This window comes from Eubalaena glacialis, chromosome 7 (genome assembly GCF_028564815.1).
Source record: "Eubalaena glacialis isolate mEubGla1 chromosome 7, mEubGla1.1.hap2.+ XY, whole genome shotgun sequence".
NCBI classification, from domain to species: Eukaryota; Metazoa; Chordata; class Mammalia; order Artiodactyla; family Balaenidae; genus Eubalaena; species Eubalaena glacialis.
The window spans coordinates 110,699,143-110,717,004 of record NC_083722.1 but is presented as its reverse complement, the minus strand read 5'-3'; the positions used below and the strand labels follow the sequence as shown (position 1 = coordinate 110,717,004).

The window sequence follows — 17,862 nt, the reverse complement described above, 5'->3', positions numbered from 1 at the left end:
CGTCTGTCCGCCTCCCCAAGCCCTTCTTTCCTGACGCCCTGAGCCGCCCTGGACCCACGGATTCTCCCGGCAAACCACGATCGCACATTCCAGAGCCCCGCCGGATAACACCGGCACATGTGCACACGTGTATACTGAGCTCCTGGAGCCTGGAGCCCTGTCCATACTCTTCCAGAAGGACCTATTTGTCCAGTCATCACACTGTTTGTGCAGCCAGCAGTCCTGTCCGTGTTTCTGAACCAAAGCTGTGTAAATATTAGCACAACCAGCTCAGAGTCCGACTTCCTTGGGCGAAAGCCCAAGGATGGCGGCAGGGCTGGCAGGGACCCTCCGCAGGCCTCCATCAGAACATGTGGGTTCTACTCTGGGCTCGCCTCATAATACTCTGGTCATGTCCCTGGATTCCCTGCCTCTATGTGCCCATGTAGAAAGGTAGGGTGGGAGAGGCTCAAAGAGCAGAGCACCCAGGACAGGTGCCAGGCATGCTGTTGGCCGGGGGGCGCGGCCGTGCCGGGACAGGTTGCCTTGGACCTGTTACACGCTGGGGGCGTCCCGAGGCCTCTGGAGCCTGCTGGGTCCTCTCTGTGTTTAAAGAAGGGGAGATGGCCCTCCCGGAAGGACTCTGCGCTGGGGGCAAGCTGGCCAGCCCAAGGAGCGCCCTGCTAAGCCTCCACAGGCCAGGGCTGGGCTGATCCTCTCCCGCCCTCCCCCAGGCACTCCGCAGCAAATGGGCCCCACCTGCTCGGAGGCCGGAGGGTGAGCTGCGGGCTGGGCCTGAGCAGGGCTTAATCTCCGGGGCACCTGGCCCGGCAGAGACCGAGGAGCAGCTGCTCAGCACCAGCTCTGACCACACAAGTGCCCAAGCAGGCTTCTCTGTACCTGGAAGATTTAGATTGGCTACACGGAGGGACTTCCAATGAGAAGGGATGCAGGACGTAGGAACATGCAGAAGAGGCGGCCACGGACATCCCCACGGGAAGGGTGGCACTGGACAAGTCCTAACGGACGGAGAGACTCCGCAGGCTCTCTCTGCTGACGACGCAGGAGGCCCAGCCAGCAGAGCGTGCCGACCACCGTGTCCCCGCTAGCCTGTGGCCCCAGGAGGACAAAGACTCTGAGTTCTGCTCACTGCTGTGTTCCCAGTGCCTAGAGCAGGGGCTGCATACAGCAGGCACTCACGCCACAGAGCCTCGGTGCTGACAACAGAAGGCTCAACCTCAGTGTGCGCCCCTGCAACATGGGGATGCGGTACCGCAAGGACGAGAACGCAGAGGAATACGGGGAGGACAGCTGCGCACGGCAGCGGCACCGGCACGTGTGGGATGTGAATATCATGACTCCCCCCCGCACCACTCTCGGACTGATGGCACTGACTCCAGACAGCTGGTCCTGCAGCTGCAGCCTGCCTGGCCTCCGCCCCAGACGCAAGGAGCCATGGGTCCCTGGGAACCACACCCCACAACCCCACGTGGAGCCTCAGTCCCAGGGCCCCGGCCCCTGAGGTGAGGTTGGGGGGCGCGGAGAGGAACATACGTGCGTTCTCAGCGCAGCTGCCAGACACACACTGCAGAATTTCTAAACTCAGAGATCAAACGGCTGAAGGTGGGCTCCCCCCGCAAGGGGCCTGACACAAGCCAAGACAGTTTGTCAACAAATCCCCTCCGCCCCACAGCCCTGCTCCTCCGGGGGGCCTGCAGACAGCTCAGGGGGCAGCTGTGCTGGCGGGCAGAGCGAGGAAATCGATATTCCCAGCACACACACACTCTCTCCCTCTCTCTCCATAAACACAGGCCCTTGGATGCTCAGCCAGCCACCCGCAGGCCCCGAAGAAGAACAGGGATCATCTCTGGGGCACACGCTCATCCCCGCCAGACTCCATCCCGGGCCGCACCAGACACACGTCAACAGACGCCCCCAACCCCACCAACGGCCCCCTCGCAGCCCCGCTCAGACACAGCAGCAGCCACACAGAACTCGGCCTTCCTGCTCCAGGTGCCCCGGTGCACTGCCAGGCGTCCCCGCCAGAGCACACCCGGGCACCTGCGCACAGCCCCGCACACTCTCCCCGGGGGTCTCCCGACAGAGCGGACGCAGGCCCCGGGTCCCGCATCAACAGGCCTGTGCGAGCGCTCCCTGACACCTCCGCCGGCCTGCCACCAGACACAGCACAGACGCCCGCTGGCCACGCTCCCTCCCACAAACTCCCGGCCCCCTGCGGGCCGCCTGCGCCGGATCCCAACTCCCAGTGGTCTCCCCACGAGACTCACCCACACGCGCTCCCGTCCGACAGTCGCTGGCGAGCGCGAACGCACAGCCTCCCCCGTTCTCGGGCCGCTTCTGGCTCGCACGCACACTAACGGGGAGCGCTGCCCCCGGAGCCCCCCAACGCCTCGCTCACACTCACTCGGACCCGCGTCGCACGACCGCACAAGCCCACCCCGCTCAGCCGGCCGCCCCGCCCCGGCCCTTACCCGCTGTCAAGCTCCAGCTCCAGCAGGGACTGCGTCCGCTCCGAGTGGCAGTGCAGGCACCACATGGCGGCCGCGGCGGGAGCTGGCGGGGCCGGGCGCCCGGGACCCAGGCCGGGCCAGCGGCGGCCGGACCCGGGCCGACACCCGACCGCCCGCGCCCTGCCCGCCCGCCACGCGACCACCTCGGGTCGCCCGGCCCAGCGCCCGCAGGTCCCCGCCGCTCCCGACCCCAAGTCCGAGCCCCAGGCCGGCCGAGCCCGCCCCGCCGCCGCCCGCCGCCCGCCTGGCGCAGCGCAAGGCCGGGCCGGAGGAATGTGGCCCCGGCGGGGGCGGGGCCGGGGCCGTGGGCGCGGGCGCGGGCGCGGGAGGAAGGCGCGAGGGGCGGGGCCGCGGGCGGAGGGGCGAAGGGCGGGGCCGGGCCGCGGGCGAGAGGGAGCGAGGGGCGGGGCCGCGAGCTGGAGCGGGATTCTCCCAAGGCAGCATCGTCCCCTGTCCCAGGCATGGGCCCTCTCCTGGGAGGACTGCGCACTCCCTCCAAGACGGCGCCCCCCAGTAGCCATATGTCCCTCCCAAGCGTGTAAGCACAACAAATACAAAACCCCAAACCAGCCAACTGCAGCCTACTCTGCCAACGGCGCCAACCTCTGCCACTCCTGACTTTGGCCTCACTTTATAAAACGGGGCTTTTGCTTTCCCAGACAGTGCGGGTCTAGGCTCTGACGCCCCTGCCCCGGAGATAGGGGAGTGGGTCCCATCCTGAGGCTGGGGATACCCTTTAGGGGACTTTTTGGGGAGGATCTGATGGAAGCAGCTTCTTTCTCCCTAAGCTCACCCAACCCTTTGCCCTCCCCTTACCCAGAGACAACTTCCAGACCCCCACGGCAAGTTTAAAGTAATACTAATTAGCATTTTAGAGCTTTTTACTGACATTTGGTCCTCAAGACAACATTGTGATGCAGGTGGAGTTATTACTGACCCCACTTTCCAGAAGAGGAAACTGAGGCTCAGTTTAACTGGGTTAACTCTGAGAGGCTTTGCCTCACCTTCACGGCTCCCAGGCTGCACAGCTCTCCCTACTAGAAGCAATCATGGCTTGCTGTTCTCGGTTTGCACATTTTTTGTATTGTCTGTCCTCCGGCTCCTTGAAGGCAGGCACAGTGCCCACCACCCACACTTGTGGAATGCCCAAATGCAGTTGGGAGACCTCAAGCAGATAGACACGATCAAAACCCCACCTGTCCTGGGCCGCCCCACCTGCAGGTACATCTCCTGGAGGGCCAGGCAGCTGGCAGGTCTGCAGGGGTCAGGAAGCTGTGGGAAGCCACGCATGCAGGGGCATCCGCTTGTGCCCTTCTGACTCTTTCATTTGGAGGGGGTGGTGCAACGGGCCCGATGAGGAGCATTATTCCCAGATGGGGAACTGGGGCGGGTGGGGAACAGGGGAGGAAGAGGGCTGGGCTGGCCCTGCTTGCGGCCCGGGAAAGGGCAAGCCCTAGAGCCAGTTTAGTGCTCCAGGGTTCCCAGGCGGGAGGCTGAGCGGGAATCCACAGCCCATCTCCACATGCCTCCTCTTCACTTCTGATGTTTTCTTTGCTACATTAGAAATAAATGAAGACCCGCGAAGGAAGTCCCGCGCGCCGCCTGCGCGGGCAGGGGTCCCCAAGTGGGTCGCGGAGACGGCGGAGGCCTTTTGGCGTTGTTCGACCCCGTAACCGCCGGGGCCTCGACCCGCGAGGTTGGAAAAATTACAGGGTGCACAGGCGGCCTCGGCTCTACAAACAACCAGCTGGGCATTTAAAGCCCTAAGTAAAGACGAAATCAGACGCGTGGGAGCATTTTTCTTTTAAACAATAAAGGTCATCATTCGGAAAAAAAAATTAAATAAATAAATGAAGACACAGGATGGGAGAAAATATTTTCAAATTATGCATCAAATAAGGGTCTAGTATCCATACTAGATAAAGGACTCTTACAACTCCATAATAAAATGGCAAATAACCCAATTAAAAAATGGGCAAAGGATCTGAGCAGACATTTCTCCAGAAAAGATATATGAATGGCCAATAAGCACGTGAAAATTTGCTCAACACCACTAGTCATTAGGGAAACACGAATCAAAACCACAGTGAGGTATCACCTCACAGCCGCTAGGATGGCTGGGATCAAGATGGACAAAAGCCCCTCCACATGGGGTTCTGGAAGGAGAAGACCTTCACATGCTGCATCCTGGCTGTGGGTGGGGAGATGGGAGGGGATATAGTTGATAGGGTTGAAACAGTCCAGTTGGGGAGGAGGGTGGAGAAGTCCCACCCCCACTTGAACTGCCCTCTAAAAATAGGCTGTAATAAATGGAGCCAAGAGAGTCGCCCCTCAGCTGCTAGAGCGCTCCAGACACCGGCTCTGACCGCCTCACGACCCGGATTCTCCAAGAATTCCAGGCACTTCTCCAGGCCCAGGGCCTCACCGCCCGCCAGGATAGTCTTGGCGACATAGTTCCGGCTGGGATTTAGAAAAAGGGCGTTGAGTCTCGCTGTTAGCATTTGGACTACCAGAGGATGGAGTCCCTGGAAACCAAATGCCTCTTCATTCTCTCGTTTTGTTTTATCTTCCTGCAGAGTGTGCCTTTTGCTTCTGGCTCTCAGTTAATTTCCTCACACATTAATAATTTAAGGAATCGTGAGGCAAGTGAGAAAAGTTCCAGCCTGGAGAGGTAGATTAAGCCAATTTTTCTGCTGGGCAGAAATGACTAGACTGGGCAGAAGTCTTACACGTGCCATTTGGGCAAATTGCTTAGGCTTCTGAGCCCCAGTTTCCTCAGCTGTAGAGTGAGGCTCATCAGCCGCCTCTCCGCTGGCTAATTCACCTCGCCCTTTCCTTTAATTTAGCAAACATGCATCAGTGCTTATTCCATGCTGCTGTTCTGAGGCACAGTGGGGAGACATTGCCGTGACAAGTGTCCCTGGGGATGACGTTAGGATAGTCTGGAGGAAGTCCCCCGTAACTCTGCCCCACAAGAGGCTCCAAAGATGAAGGGACATTTAGGCTGGGCCTTGAGAGGTGAGTAGGAGCCCACCTACAAGGCTGTAAGATGCAAGAAGGGCATGAAAATGTTTAGTTTCACTGTATCGTCCTGGGTTTCAGTCCTAACCTACTTGCCTTGGCCCATTTCACACACCCCCCAACCTGACTTCATCCCCATCTCCTGGGCCTCTGACAGCCTCCCGTCTTCCACTGCCTCCTTGCTCTCCTCTGACCAGACATGTGGCACGCATGCCCCCGAAGGCCAACCTTTGCAGTCCGTGTCCCAGAGGCCTCCTCCTGTGAGGCCTGGTCTGGTTCCTCTCTCCAGCCCTCGCCGCACCTCAAGCAACACTCCCCACTGTGCTGGCTGGTAGCCAGGACTTGGGTTTCAGCTTTCGATGTGACTTTACCCAGAAAGCCACCCTGACTGGCCCCCAATCCAAGTCAGAAACTGCCTTTACATGCTCCCCAGTTCCTTGCCAGGGGCAGAGGAACTGTGCTGTCCTTGCCAGGCAGGGCAGGCCTGCGTCCTTCTCTGCAGCATCCCCTGTGCCCGCTATAGGGCTGGGACACCGAGGTGCTCAGGCAAATCAATCAAATGCAAACTAAGGCCTGGGGGCAAGTCCAGCCCCCTGCATGCTTTTTTAAATAAAGTTTTATTGGAACAAAGTCACACTCATTCCGTTATGTATTGTCTATGGATACTTTTGTGCCACAACAAAGTCGAAGAGAAGACTGTGGCTCGCAAGCCTGAAATATTTCTGTCTAGTTATCCACAGAAAAGGTTTGTCAGCCTGACATAATGAAGCTCCCCTGAGGGAGTTTTGCATTAGCGCCACCTGAATTCTCTGCCTGTTCAGCCAACCCCCAAGTCCCTGCCTCAGGGCCGTGGATGAGATCTGGGAAAGAGAGTCCACGTGTCATGCGGAAGATGGTGATCAAAACGATAGGGCCAGGCCAGGCAACCTTCAGACAGATGGCCACAAGATGGGACCATCCACTGTTCGGAACAGAAACTTACAGAGAGAGCTACCTGCCCAGGTGCACAGAGACGCAGGTCCAAGGGTATTAGTTGTTTGTAACAGCAGAGCGCGGAGAAGGACACAGGCAACATCTGTCAATTGGTTATGTAAACTGCGGTACGGAGGAGCCCTACGTTAAAAGAACGGCAGCAGCACCGTACACACTTGCAGCAAAAGGTCTGAGACACAACATCGTGACAAAAAGTCCAGACAAATGTGAAAAGTACAGACAATAAAACATACAGAACACTAGTACGCTTATGTAGCATAATACGCTCAGAGACTGTTTCTTAAAGGAGACCCAAGAAACGGGTACTGGTGGTTGCCTCTGGGAAGGGAAACGGGGGTTCCAGAGATTCCTGGGGACACGCCTCTGCCCTCTAAGCTTGGGACACAGGGCGGGAAGGAGGAAGGAGCACTTTAGAACTACAGTGTTTGCAAAATTTTCAATAATTTTTTAAAAAGCCAGGGAAATGAAGAAATCCATAATAGACGTAACAATCCAAGGGACTACAGGTCTTCTAGCATCTTCTAGGAGACTCTGAAGCCCACCAGAGCCAGTCCACAGAGACCCCAAATGCCAGACTGTACTGAAGCCGCCTCTTGGGCCACTCTGTGAGAGGCTGTGTCCTATGGCAGCCATAAAAACAGGTTGTGGTCAAGCCCATCCGAGCCTCGCTCCTAGTGTCTGTTGATCACTAATAAGTTACTCTTCGCATCACTGAAAGGATCCTCCCCATGTCACAGCCACAGCTCTGTGACCCTCCCTCCAGCCCAATCCTTCACTCCACAGACAGGGAAACTGAGGCCCAGAGAGACGAAGGGATGATCCCAGGCGTGCGGCCAGGTCCTAGAAACAGTGACCCTGACCCAAGCGTCCTACCTCCCAGGCCACAGGCCCCCACTGCTGGGATGGCATGGCAGGGATGGGGACTGTCCAGCATACAGCCTGGGCGTGGGTGAGTTGTGGGTTCCGTATGGAATGGAACTTATTTATCTGAGCGTCGGATGCCATGAAAAACCACAGACACTGCACAGAACAGAGAACTCTGTAGCGTGATCTCTCTGGGAGCCCAGTCAGCCCCCCACAGGAGAAATTTCCCAGGTAAATAAAGCTGCTCTTATTAAGTGCCAAGTTATTTTTAAAATTTCAACCAGTTTTCAAAGAAACCTCTGCAAATCACGGACTTCCCTAATCTTACTAAACAAAGTAAACTAAATGACCCTGGGATAACTTATCTTGGGAGCCTGGGGTCACCCGGAGGTGGTGTAGGGCTGTTTACCGTGAACCAGACTATTTACCTGCTCAGGTACTACCTTGGTGACATCTAGCCCCTGACTCTTTCCAGCCTCATTCCCAGCTACCATCCCTCCCATACAGTGACTCCCAGAATGCACCAGGCACTTTCCTGCCCCAGTGCCTTTGCTTATGCTGTTCCCATTTCCTAGGTTGCCCTCTTCATCTGCTTGGCAACCTCCGACTCAACCTTCAAGGCCCAGCCCAAATGTCACCTTCTCTTTGAAGCCTCCTCTAGTGCCCCCGCCCCCCTAGGCTAAGCGAGAACCCCTCACCCAGACTGTGGGCGCCTTGAGGGCAGGGACAATGGCGCTCCATCACTCTCCCAGTGGTGGGGCTCAGGTGCGACTACTGCTTCACATAACCGGCCTGGTTCCTGACACCTGTCCTGGCACCAGGGGAAATGGGTCCCAACCACAAAAAACTCACTGGTACTTGGGTTGGCCAAGACCTGACCCACTCTGGTGAGATGAAAGTGGCCTTAACGTTAGTGTACCCTAGAACTTGAGAGCCGGAAGGAGTCACCGTGACCCAGTGCAGCCAGCTCTTATTCAGATGAGGAACCTCAGTCCTACAGTCCCCAAGTCAGTCTGGGGCACAGCCAAGAACAAGGCATCCTTTCCTCAGCTCCTTCCCACTGCTCTGGCAAAGGAAGCCACAGAGGTAGGGAACCATCGTGGTTGGCGGTGTACGGAGCTCTTTTCTTGTGGTCTTTAAATGAACACTAAAAATTCGATGCAGTTGTTATTAATGCCAACAGTTGACAAATGGGTGAACAGTCCTGCAAGGGCCTGGGAAAGCTCCTCCAGGAGGGTTACAATAATCGAACCACATGGTTGGGACACAGGGTCAGATGCAAGGAGAAAGAAAACCCCACATGGGATGGGGTAGCTCTGTGGAGCTGTGACAAACCTAGCACGACAATGCTCAGTGACTGACAAAGTCAACAGAACAGCCAAGAATGATCACCTCCTCTAAGAAGACCTCCTAGCCTGGATCCCCAGAGCACTTGTCACCCCTGCCGCACAGCAGATGCTGGTTTGTTATAAAAGTGAAGGAAGACGGGGGTGGTGGCCACAGGTGAGACCGTGCTCACCGCATCCCTCCACAGTCTGGGCACTCCTGGGAAACACCCCCTCCGCCCTCGTCCCTCTGCTGGGCCCAGCCAGGTGAACGGGACTGCTCGTCCTGAAGCCCCGGGGAAAGGGCCTGCAGAAAACAGACCTGCGGCTTCTAAGTGCGGCCACTTGAGTTATGAGTCTATTCAAGTGGATGGGAAATGGCCATCTGCTGGATTTCTTGCAGGATTCAAGGGGCCTGACAACATCAGGAAGAAATTCAGAAGCAAAAAGCTGAACTGCTTTCACCAGTGATGGTCTCCTCCCTGAGCCCCCTCGGCCCCAAAATTACCCTGTTCATCACACTCCCTGTCAGGGAGCCCTGCCAGCCCCAGGACACAATCAGAAGTGCCCCTCACACTCAACCCTCTTTTCCTGGCTGGTGGCACAAGGAAGCCACCGCCAGATCTCAGGGAGGGAGGGGTATGACCCACGATGCTTATGCCGAGTCCCTCCCTCGGGGACAGCTCCAGGAAATTGGCTCCAGACTGTTCCAGGACTGCCCCGTGCCCACTCTCTGTGCCTGAGAACAGCCTAAGCCGCCCCCAGGTAAAGCACACCCCCGTTCTCTCCATCTTGTCTAATTCCCTTTAAAGCCCATCTCACCGCCTGTTTATCCGGCTCAGTTACACGTTCCCTTGTTTACTGTCTATCCTCTACCAGAATGAAGCGTCACCACGGTGTCCCCAGCATCCGGAAGGTGCCTGGTCTACAGCAGGTGCTCAATAAATGATGAACAAACAAATCATGTAGAACCAGATTCATCCTGCTTCAGGGCCAGCCACGGGGCCAGCCCCCTCCGTGCTCCCCATTCACATCCTGGTCCTATCCAGTCTGAGCCAACGCCCCTCTTCACATGAAACTGGTTTTCAAAGACACTGCTTCTCATAACCAGGGTGCCCAGTACTTAAGGAACCTGTCAGCTAAAGATTCTCTAAAGAGAGGTACCCCTGGGGCAAAGCGAATGACCATTCTTGACGCATTTGGGTTTCTTTCCCAGGAGTTGCGTTTAACCAGGGCCCACCTGCACTAAAAGGGGTAGAGAGGGGGCTGCTAGGCCTTGCCCTGCCATGGACCACCCCGCTGGCGGCACTGATTCTTAACCGTCATGCCCACACCGCTACCAAGGGCCAGCCAAGCCGAGCCTCAGTGGCCCTCTGCTTTAATGAATAGAGCGTTCATTTATAACAAGTGCTTGGGACGCCCGTTTTGCAAACGGATGCCACTAGGTGCTCCGAAAACAACAGCTTCTCTCTTAAGTGGGTTAAACATTCCCCTCTGAAATCTTCTTTATGTTATTGATTTAAACAACCCCTTCTCTGGTCCCGGTGGGAGGAAGACTTCAACCAGCTTGACCCGGCTCCACGGATTTGGAATCAATGGGCGCGGGAGATGTGCAACATCTGATTCACTATTTGAATAAATAGATAACCGGCACATGTGCGTTCCTGAACATGGCCAGCAGCTGCCCCCCAGGCACAGCTTGGGTGTCTCAGAGCATCCGAGACACATCAGATGTGGGCCCTGCCCTCGGGAAGTTCGGTGGGGAGGGGGCGGGAGGCAACTCACATCGGTCGGTGCCAGCCCTGCTTCCACACACGTTCACACAATTCTGTACAAGGTGAGGTCACATCTCAGTTTCTCACGGAGGCCCTGAAGCCCAGAGAGGGTAAGTAATTTGTCCAGAGACACACAGCCCATAAATGATGGAGCCGGGAGGAGAACCCAGGAGAATGCTGTGTCCTTGCCCCTCCACCAGCAGTTCTCAGAGTGTGGTCCCAGGAACAGCAGCAACCGCAGTCCCAGCTGGGAATTCTGAGAAATGTACATTCTCACCCTCCAGGTGATTCTGACATCTGCAGAAGTTTCTGCAGAAGATCCTGCAGAGGATCTCACACTACGCCAGGGCACTGCAGTTGGTGATCAATGCAACCATGGGATCAACCTGGCACAGAAGCAGGAATGACTGTGAGCTGATGGGGTGGCCATCAGGGAGGGCTTCCTGGAGGAGGTGAAGCCTGTGTTGGGATTTGTGGCATGAATGGGAATTCACTGAAGGGCACCCCACGTACAGGGAACAGCATATATGGGAGCGTGAAGTGTGGGGATGGGCGCGCTGTGAGGAATGAGGCCAGAGGATGGGGCTGGGGTTTCATCCTATGGGTGTGTGTCGGTGGGGAGGAAGCCGGCAGAACTGGCCTGGATTTATCCCCAGGTTAGTTTTCCCAACGACCACATAAGCACCTGTATACCAATTACTTAATACTATTCTTCATATCAGGCTCACGTTATATCTGCTCCATTTGTGAAAAGCCAGTCTCGCTGAGCATAAATTGAATTTTCTCATAAAAAGAAATCACCCAAACCAAAACACTTATAAAATCCTGCTCAGATCTTGTTATCAGCAGAAGGCCTATGCTTGAGGCTTGCTCTTTCTTTAAAACAGAGATTAGCAAGTATAGAGAATCCATGTCACAGAGGGCAGCCATAAAACAGAAGAAGGATTCTCTTTATATCTGATAGGGAATGAGATACAAGATATATTGTAAGTGAAAAGGCTAAACTTAGAATGCTGTATGTGCCTAAAAAAAAAGGGAAGAAGAATACACACACACACACACACACACACACACACACACACACACACCCCACGCGCTGATAGACACACAAAGTATCTCTGGATGGTGGTTACCTCTGGGGGGCTGGGGCTGGGAGGGGGCTCACTGTTTGTCTTGTAGCCTTTTATATTTTTCACTGTTTAACCATGTGACACATTACTTCCTATAAAATAAGGAAATAGAATTAAGCTTTTTTTGGAGTGATAAAGGGGCATTAAAGAGATACTAGCCCCAACCAACACTCTGGGCTCAGTGTAATCGGAGGGGCTAAAAGAACTCCAGGAGGGGAATAGCTTTTTCCCGCGTCCGTATGATAGGCTCCGTGTCACCCAATGCAGCATCTATGACTCACCTGCAATCATTTCATGCCCACCTGTGGCCTGGGTCTTACACTTCCAGAAACCCAGGAATCTGAGAGTACACTCTCTGCAGCAAGAAATAACACCCTGAAGCACATAAGGAGTTCACAGCAACCTCAGGCTGGGGAGGGCTGCCTGGTGCCAGGGGGACCGAAGGCGGGGTTCCAGGGCCCTGGTCGCCTCCCTCCTCTTGGGAACAAAACCTGGCTGCTGCCTCACTGTGCACCTCCTGCATTGTGAGAGGAGAAAAGGCCCCCGGGGGCACCTCCTGCACGGAGGCGGGTGCCTGCAGCTGGACGGCCGCTATCTCTAGGAATCACTCATCAAGTCCCGTTATTTAGTCCATAAGGAAATTGAGACACAGAGAGGTCAGTGGCTGGAGGCCACTCAGCTGGTCGTGGCAGAGCTGGGATTCCAACCTGGGGGTCCATGTGTGAAAAGTCTAGGGCTGGGGGGCTTCCCTGCTGGCGCAGTGGTTGAGAATCTGCCTGCCAATGCAGGGGATACGGGTTTGAGCCCTGGTCCGAGAAGATCCCACATGCCGCGGAGCAACTAAGCCCGTGAACCACAACTACTGAGCCTGTGCTCGAGAGCCTGCGAGCCACAACTACTGAGCCTGCGTGCCACAACTACTGAGCCCGCGTGCCACAACTATTGAAGCCCACATGCCTAGAGCCCGTGCTCCACAACAAGAGAAGCCACAGTGAGAAGCCTGTGCACCGCAACGAAGAGTAGCCCCAGCTCGCCGCAACTAGAGAAAGCCCACGTGCAGCAACGCAGCCAAAAATAAATAAATAAAATAAATAAATTAAAAAAAAAAAAAAAAAGTCTAGGGCTGGGAATAGAATCTGACCCCACGAAACAGGAGTAAAGCTCGAGGCCCACACTGGGCCCCTCCAGGCTCCTGGAGCACATCCGCCAATGAGCATCTCTTACACAACACAATCCACAGACAATTCTGGTCTCTCTGGTAATTTCCATAAATGACTGTAATTTATGTGTTAATAGCACAGATATCAAGGTTTGGAAACCCCTGGAGTGTTAGAAACGTAATTTGTAATTACAAGCACACAACAATTTGTTCAATGTCAGTGATGTGTCCAGTAATTATCACGCTGGTGAAGAGGAACCCATATCGAGTACAGCGGGGTGCACGGGAGCCAGGGACAGAGAGCCAGCGCTGGGGGTGCTGGGCTTGGACCTGGGCGGTTTCCCTCAAGGCCACGTCCTATTCCAGGATCCCTCCTTTCCCTCCCGCAGTGCCCTGTCCTGGGGGCGTTTGCACCCGGTGGGCCTCTCACGGGGCTCGGCCCTGCCTGCCGGCACCCAAGCACGGACAAGTAGGCACCCCTTCCAGGGGGCATTCCTAGAGGAAACTGCCTCCTGCCCTCAGGAGGGGCCCTGTGTACGGGCCTGTTTCCTGTCCTTCCTGGGCAGTCTGGGGACAACGCTACCTTCCAGTAAATTCCCTCTTGCTTTGGTCAGCCAGCTTGCTGTGGGCCGCTTGCAATCGTGGCTCCAGCTTCTGCCCTTGGTCTCCCTTAGTGACCACCCATGGTTCCGAGGCAGGGATGGCTGGTTGCATTCCCAGTGGCAGTGGCTGCCCTTCCCTGAGCACCAGTTCGGTGCTGGATGCTCCAAAGGACTCCCATCGGGCGAGCAACCCTCCCACCTACAGAGAGGGTACCGTCCACATCTTACAGAAGGAATAGAACTCAAAAGGACCAAACCACTTGCCCAAGATGCCAGATCACACACCAGCCTCGGGGACCTGGGATGTGATACCAGCGATGGGCCAGGTGTGAGCGTTCCCACTCTGGGACTCAGCCTCTGGTGGGTAGGACACGTCTTCACTCAACACATGTCGGCTCCCTGTGCGTCCAGCCCCCATGCCAGGTGAGGGGGCCCCGGTGGAGCAGGGGAGGCACTGCCAGGCCCTGCAGGCCTCCTGGTGCCCAGCCCTGGCTGGGCCAACATTCCTTGGGCACTCAGCGTGTGCTGACGCACGCCCACCCTGGGAGGGGGCACCTCATTATCTGCATTTCACTGGCTGAGGCTGCAGAGCGGAGATCTGGACCGCAGTACTCCCCTGCAGAGGGTGGTTTCACCCAGCTGTTCCCCTGTCAGGCTTGGTGGCAAATTTAGATCGGCTTAAAACGTCAGCTCAGGTCACAGCTGATGGATGGTCCTCGGAGGGGATGAAAGACGGGGTGCTGGCAAACTGCGGGCTGGAGCCACCGAACCAGCAGTCTGGGTGCCACCTGGGGTGCGGGTGAGGGCAGGGGGAAGCGTGGCCCCGCCCCGGCCTGACCAGAGCTAGACCCAACCCCATCTGACCTGCGCTGGTCCCTGCTGGGCCAGCCCACCGGTCACCTCTGAGGGGCCGGCGCCACCTGTCGCCCTTCTGGAGAACTGCAGTCTGGCCTTCCCAGCCCCAAGCCTCCTGGATAGGGAGGTGCCCAGCCACGGGGCAGGCGCCCAGAGGAGCAGCTGAGGCAGCCTCTGGACCCCACGGTAAGCTTCCTCATTCAGATCTCCTCCTTCCGGCACAACCTTAAGACACCCTCCCCCCCCCGCCGCCCCCACCCCCATCACACAGCGGGAGGGCAGCTGGATCAGAGCCAGCACTCAAACCCAATTTCACTGACATTTCTATCTAACAAGTCACTGACCTGCTTCAAACCCTGGCTCCTCGCTGCTTAAGAAATAAGCAGCGAACTCCTCACCACGCCCACAAGCCCCTGTGGATTCGGCCTCTGCCTGCCTCTGCCCTCTGTCTCGGCTCCAGCCTCATACCCAGCAAGTTGGCTCCTGCCCCTGGGCCTTTGCACGTGCTGTTCCCACTGCCGGGTGCATACGTCTCTCTCTTTTCACCTACTTATCCCTGACTCCACTTTCAAGGAAGCCTTGCCTGACCTCCTTACAGGCCCCACTGAGCAAGTCCTCTCAGCCCCTGGTCCATGCTGTTCGTGGGGGGCATTTCCCTCTCCTTCACTGGACAGCTCCGTGAGGATAAAAGTCACGTCTGTGGGACTCAGCATTTATTGCCAGCCTGGCACACACTAGGTGCTGGAGAAATATTTGTGCATGAGATGAGTTCATATGAGTCCCTGTACCCAAATCAACATGCCTTCATAAATAAAGTGGCCCTGCTCAAGGGGCCAGGCACAGAGGTAAGGGTCCTTCATACTTGAGCTTTGGGGGGAGTATTAACAGATGCTAACGTGGAGGGTCTCTGCTGAGGAGTCCTGACCAGGAGCAGCTAGAGCTGCAATGTGGATGCAGGTCTACTCTGAGCCATGGCCCCGTTCCCTCTGAGGATCCACTGGGCTGGGTTTACCCAAGCTGCTCCCACAGACAGAGGAGAGTGTTTGGAGCTGCCTTTCCCCTGGGGTTACCAGCAGAGTCCTGGAGGGAGATTCTAGAAAACTGAGTAGAGGAAGAGCGCGTAAGTGGAGAGCAGGCACCTCTCCTTCACCAGCGAGCATGCAGGGCCTGCGTGTGAATTTGGAAAAAGCGCCCTCTTCTGGTGGACACAGCCTCTCAGGCCTGTGGCTTGGTAACAGTGCATTCTTCCTTTGCCAACTGCTCTTGTGCAGTGCACAACCTGAACATCTGCACACGGGCAGCGCCTGGAGCTCTGCCCCACTGGGTGACTGGCCACCCTCCCGACACCAACGGTGGATCCTGCTCTTGCTTCAAGGGGGCAGGGAGCCTTTCTGATGAAGCCTCCTAGTCACGCACATAGGGTATGTTGCCACATGTGGCCACCTGCTGCTTTCCTTTCTCAGAGGCTGGGAGAGATAAAGCCCTGACCCCAGCCCTCTGGGAGCTTTCCCTGGCAGAGATAAGAAGCCGGCAGGTCCAGGAGTCACAAGGCCCACAGAGAACGTATCAGTGAGACTTAGCGCTGATCTCGACTGTCTCCCCGAGAGCACCATCAAAGCTCAAGAGGAAGCAGTGAGAACTCCAGCCTACGTCATGCGCTTCTTCCCTGGGCCGGATGGGTGAGGCGTGGCTTGCTGGGTCCTCAAGAAGACAGACCCTTGGTCCTCTCACTGGGGCCACCACACGCCCTGGGTTTCTGCACTGAGTCGGGAGCCCAGAGGAGGCTCAAGGTCACCCGATGGACAGCTGGCAGCGGGCTGGGCCTCAGCCAGGTCCCCAGGCTCCACCCTTGCTCCAGACCCAGATCTGCTGGAGTGGGGAGGAGGGGGAGCCGGTCTCCAACTGGGGCCTTCACTGGGCACAGAGGGACCGTTCTTTGCGGCTCAACAATCCCCCTGTTTGCCCCGTGCCAGGCTGCAGCCTCCCTCAAGTCCTGCTGACGATGAAGATCTGGTGCCAGCATCCACAAATATGCGTGCCTTCTGCAGGGAAGCAGCCATCAGGCTCTCTAACCGAGTGGGTGGATTTAAAGGCCCAGAGGGAAGTCACAGGATAGGGGCAGAGCAAGCTGCTGGGTGCTCTCTTTAAAATATGGCAGAGGAACAAATATATACATAGGAACATTTCTGACCAGATACCCCCAAAATGCTCATCCTGTTTGCTCTGGGGAGGGGGCGGGGGGCATACGTCGTTTGCATTGCATACTCTTATAATGTTGAACATTTTACCACGTGCCTGTATTTCCTAAGCAAGTATTAAACTCATAGGAATAAATGCATGCATAAAGCCCAGGAAGAAAAGAAATGCACAGAAGCTCAGAAATTCAGAGGACGCAGTAAACTCAGGTATTGACCTTCCCTGTAAAAACAAAAGCTAAATGCCCGAGTGCCTGCTGGGAGCGGCCGTGTTTGGAAGCCCTTTCATGCACGGTGGCATTTCAGAGTGACCTGGAGAGGTGGGGCCTACTACTGTCACCCCCGCCATGGCACAAACGAGGAGACGGAGCCCAAGTCTTACCCACTAGCCTAGGCTGAGCTGGGCCCAGAGCCGCTGGCTCTTGTTCCCGCCCTGATGCCCCCCGGCAAGGACCTAGAGTTCTCAAAGAGCCCCAGGGAGCCGCAGCTCTGCACCAGAGGGGCTGTGCCTTTGGGCAGGGGGTGAGCAGAGCCTGCGACTTCTGGGGTCACGTAGGCAGGCTGCTGAGATGCTGGGGACTGTCCTCCCAGCCCAGGCCCCAGCTGGGCCATAGCCCATCTCCGAGCCTCAGTTTCCTCATCTATTAAATGGGCGAATCTTCCCTCCCTTGCAGGGTTGGAATAAAGATCACCCGAGGGGAGGTTCCCGGCACATAGACGGTGCTCAGCACACACCCACTTCCTCCTCCTCTCCCCTGCCCTGAAGACTCCAGGAGCACGAAGGTACCGGCCATTGCGGGGGGGGGGAGGGGCACCAGGATCTGGAGGGCGGACTGGAGGTTGGCAGTGCCACCCCCCCCACCCCCCAGTGGGCAGGCCCTCGTCACTGAAGAGGATGCGGAGTCCCTCAGGAGCTGGTGGGCAGGTGTGTGTACGTGTGTGTGTGAGCCCGGGTGAGTGTGCACCGGGGCCTGAGACCGGCAGGTCCTCGCTCTCGGCCGCCGCCCTCCACCTCCTGGCTCTCGGCTTCCCCCAATAGACCCAGATGGAAAGAGCTTGCGGGGGAGTGAGGCGGGGACATTTAATTTTCCAGACAGAAGTTCCCAGAGCTGGGCAGGGAAGTCACAGCCAAGGGCCCCCCGGCCCTCTCTTACCTTGCTCCAGTGCCCCGGCTGGGGGTGTCCTGAGGCAAACAGCGCAGCCTCGCTGGCCTCTGGGGGTCTCCTCTGCAGCCCACAGAGCTGAGCTCCCTCGGCCCTCCCGGGGGTCTGTGCAGTGGACGGTGCGGGTCATAAGCCCTGAGCCCCTGCTTAATCCGCCAGAGCCCGAGTCACCGCCAGAGCCCGAGTCACCGCCAGCTGGACACGTGACGGGCCCCACAGACCTGTTTGGCAGGAGCAGCAGCTGGTCCAGTGGGGGAGGGCTGTCCGCCC

General features: G+C 57.0%; 1 protein-coding gene across 7 annotated transcripts in view; it reads right to left on the bottom strand.

Moving 5' to 3' along the window:
* IQSEC1 (IQ motif and Sec7 domain ArfGEF 1) overlaps window positions 1-17,626 on the bottom strand; it is an 82,564-nt gene extending 64,938 nt beyond the window's left edge. For 6 of the 7 annotated variants that reach the window (XM_061197334.1, XM_061197335.1, XM_061197333.1 and 3 more), the window contains exon 1: window positions 2,472-2,598. In XM_061197334.1, coding sequence (XP_061053317.1) covers window positions 2,472-2,536 — 65 coding nt within the window. In that variant the 5' untranslated portion in view covers window positions 2,537-2,598. Of the gene's footprint in view, window positions 1-2,471; window positions 2,599-17,583 lie in introns of those variants that run through there. The other variant, XM_061197339.1, reaches the window with a different exon arrangement.
* Window positions 17,627-17,862: the final 236 nt, after the last annotated feature.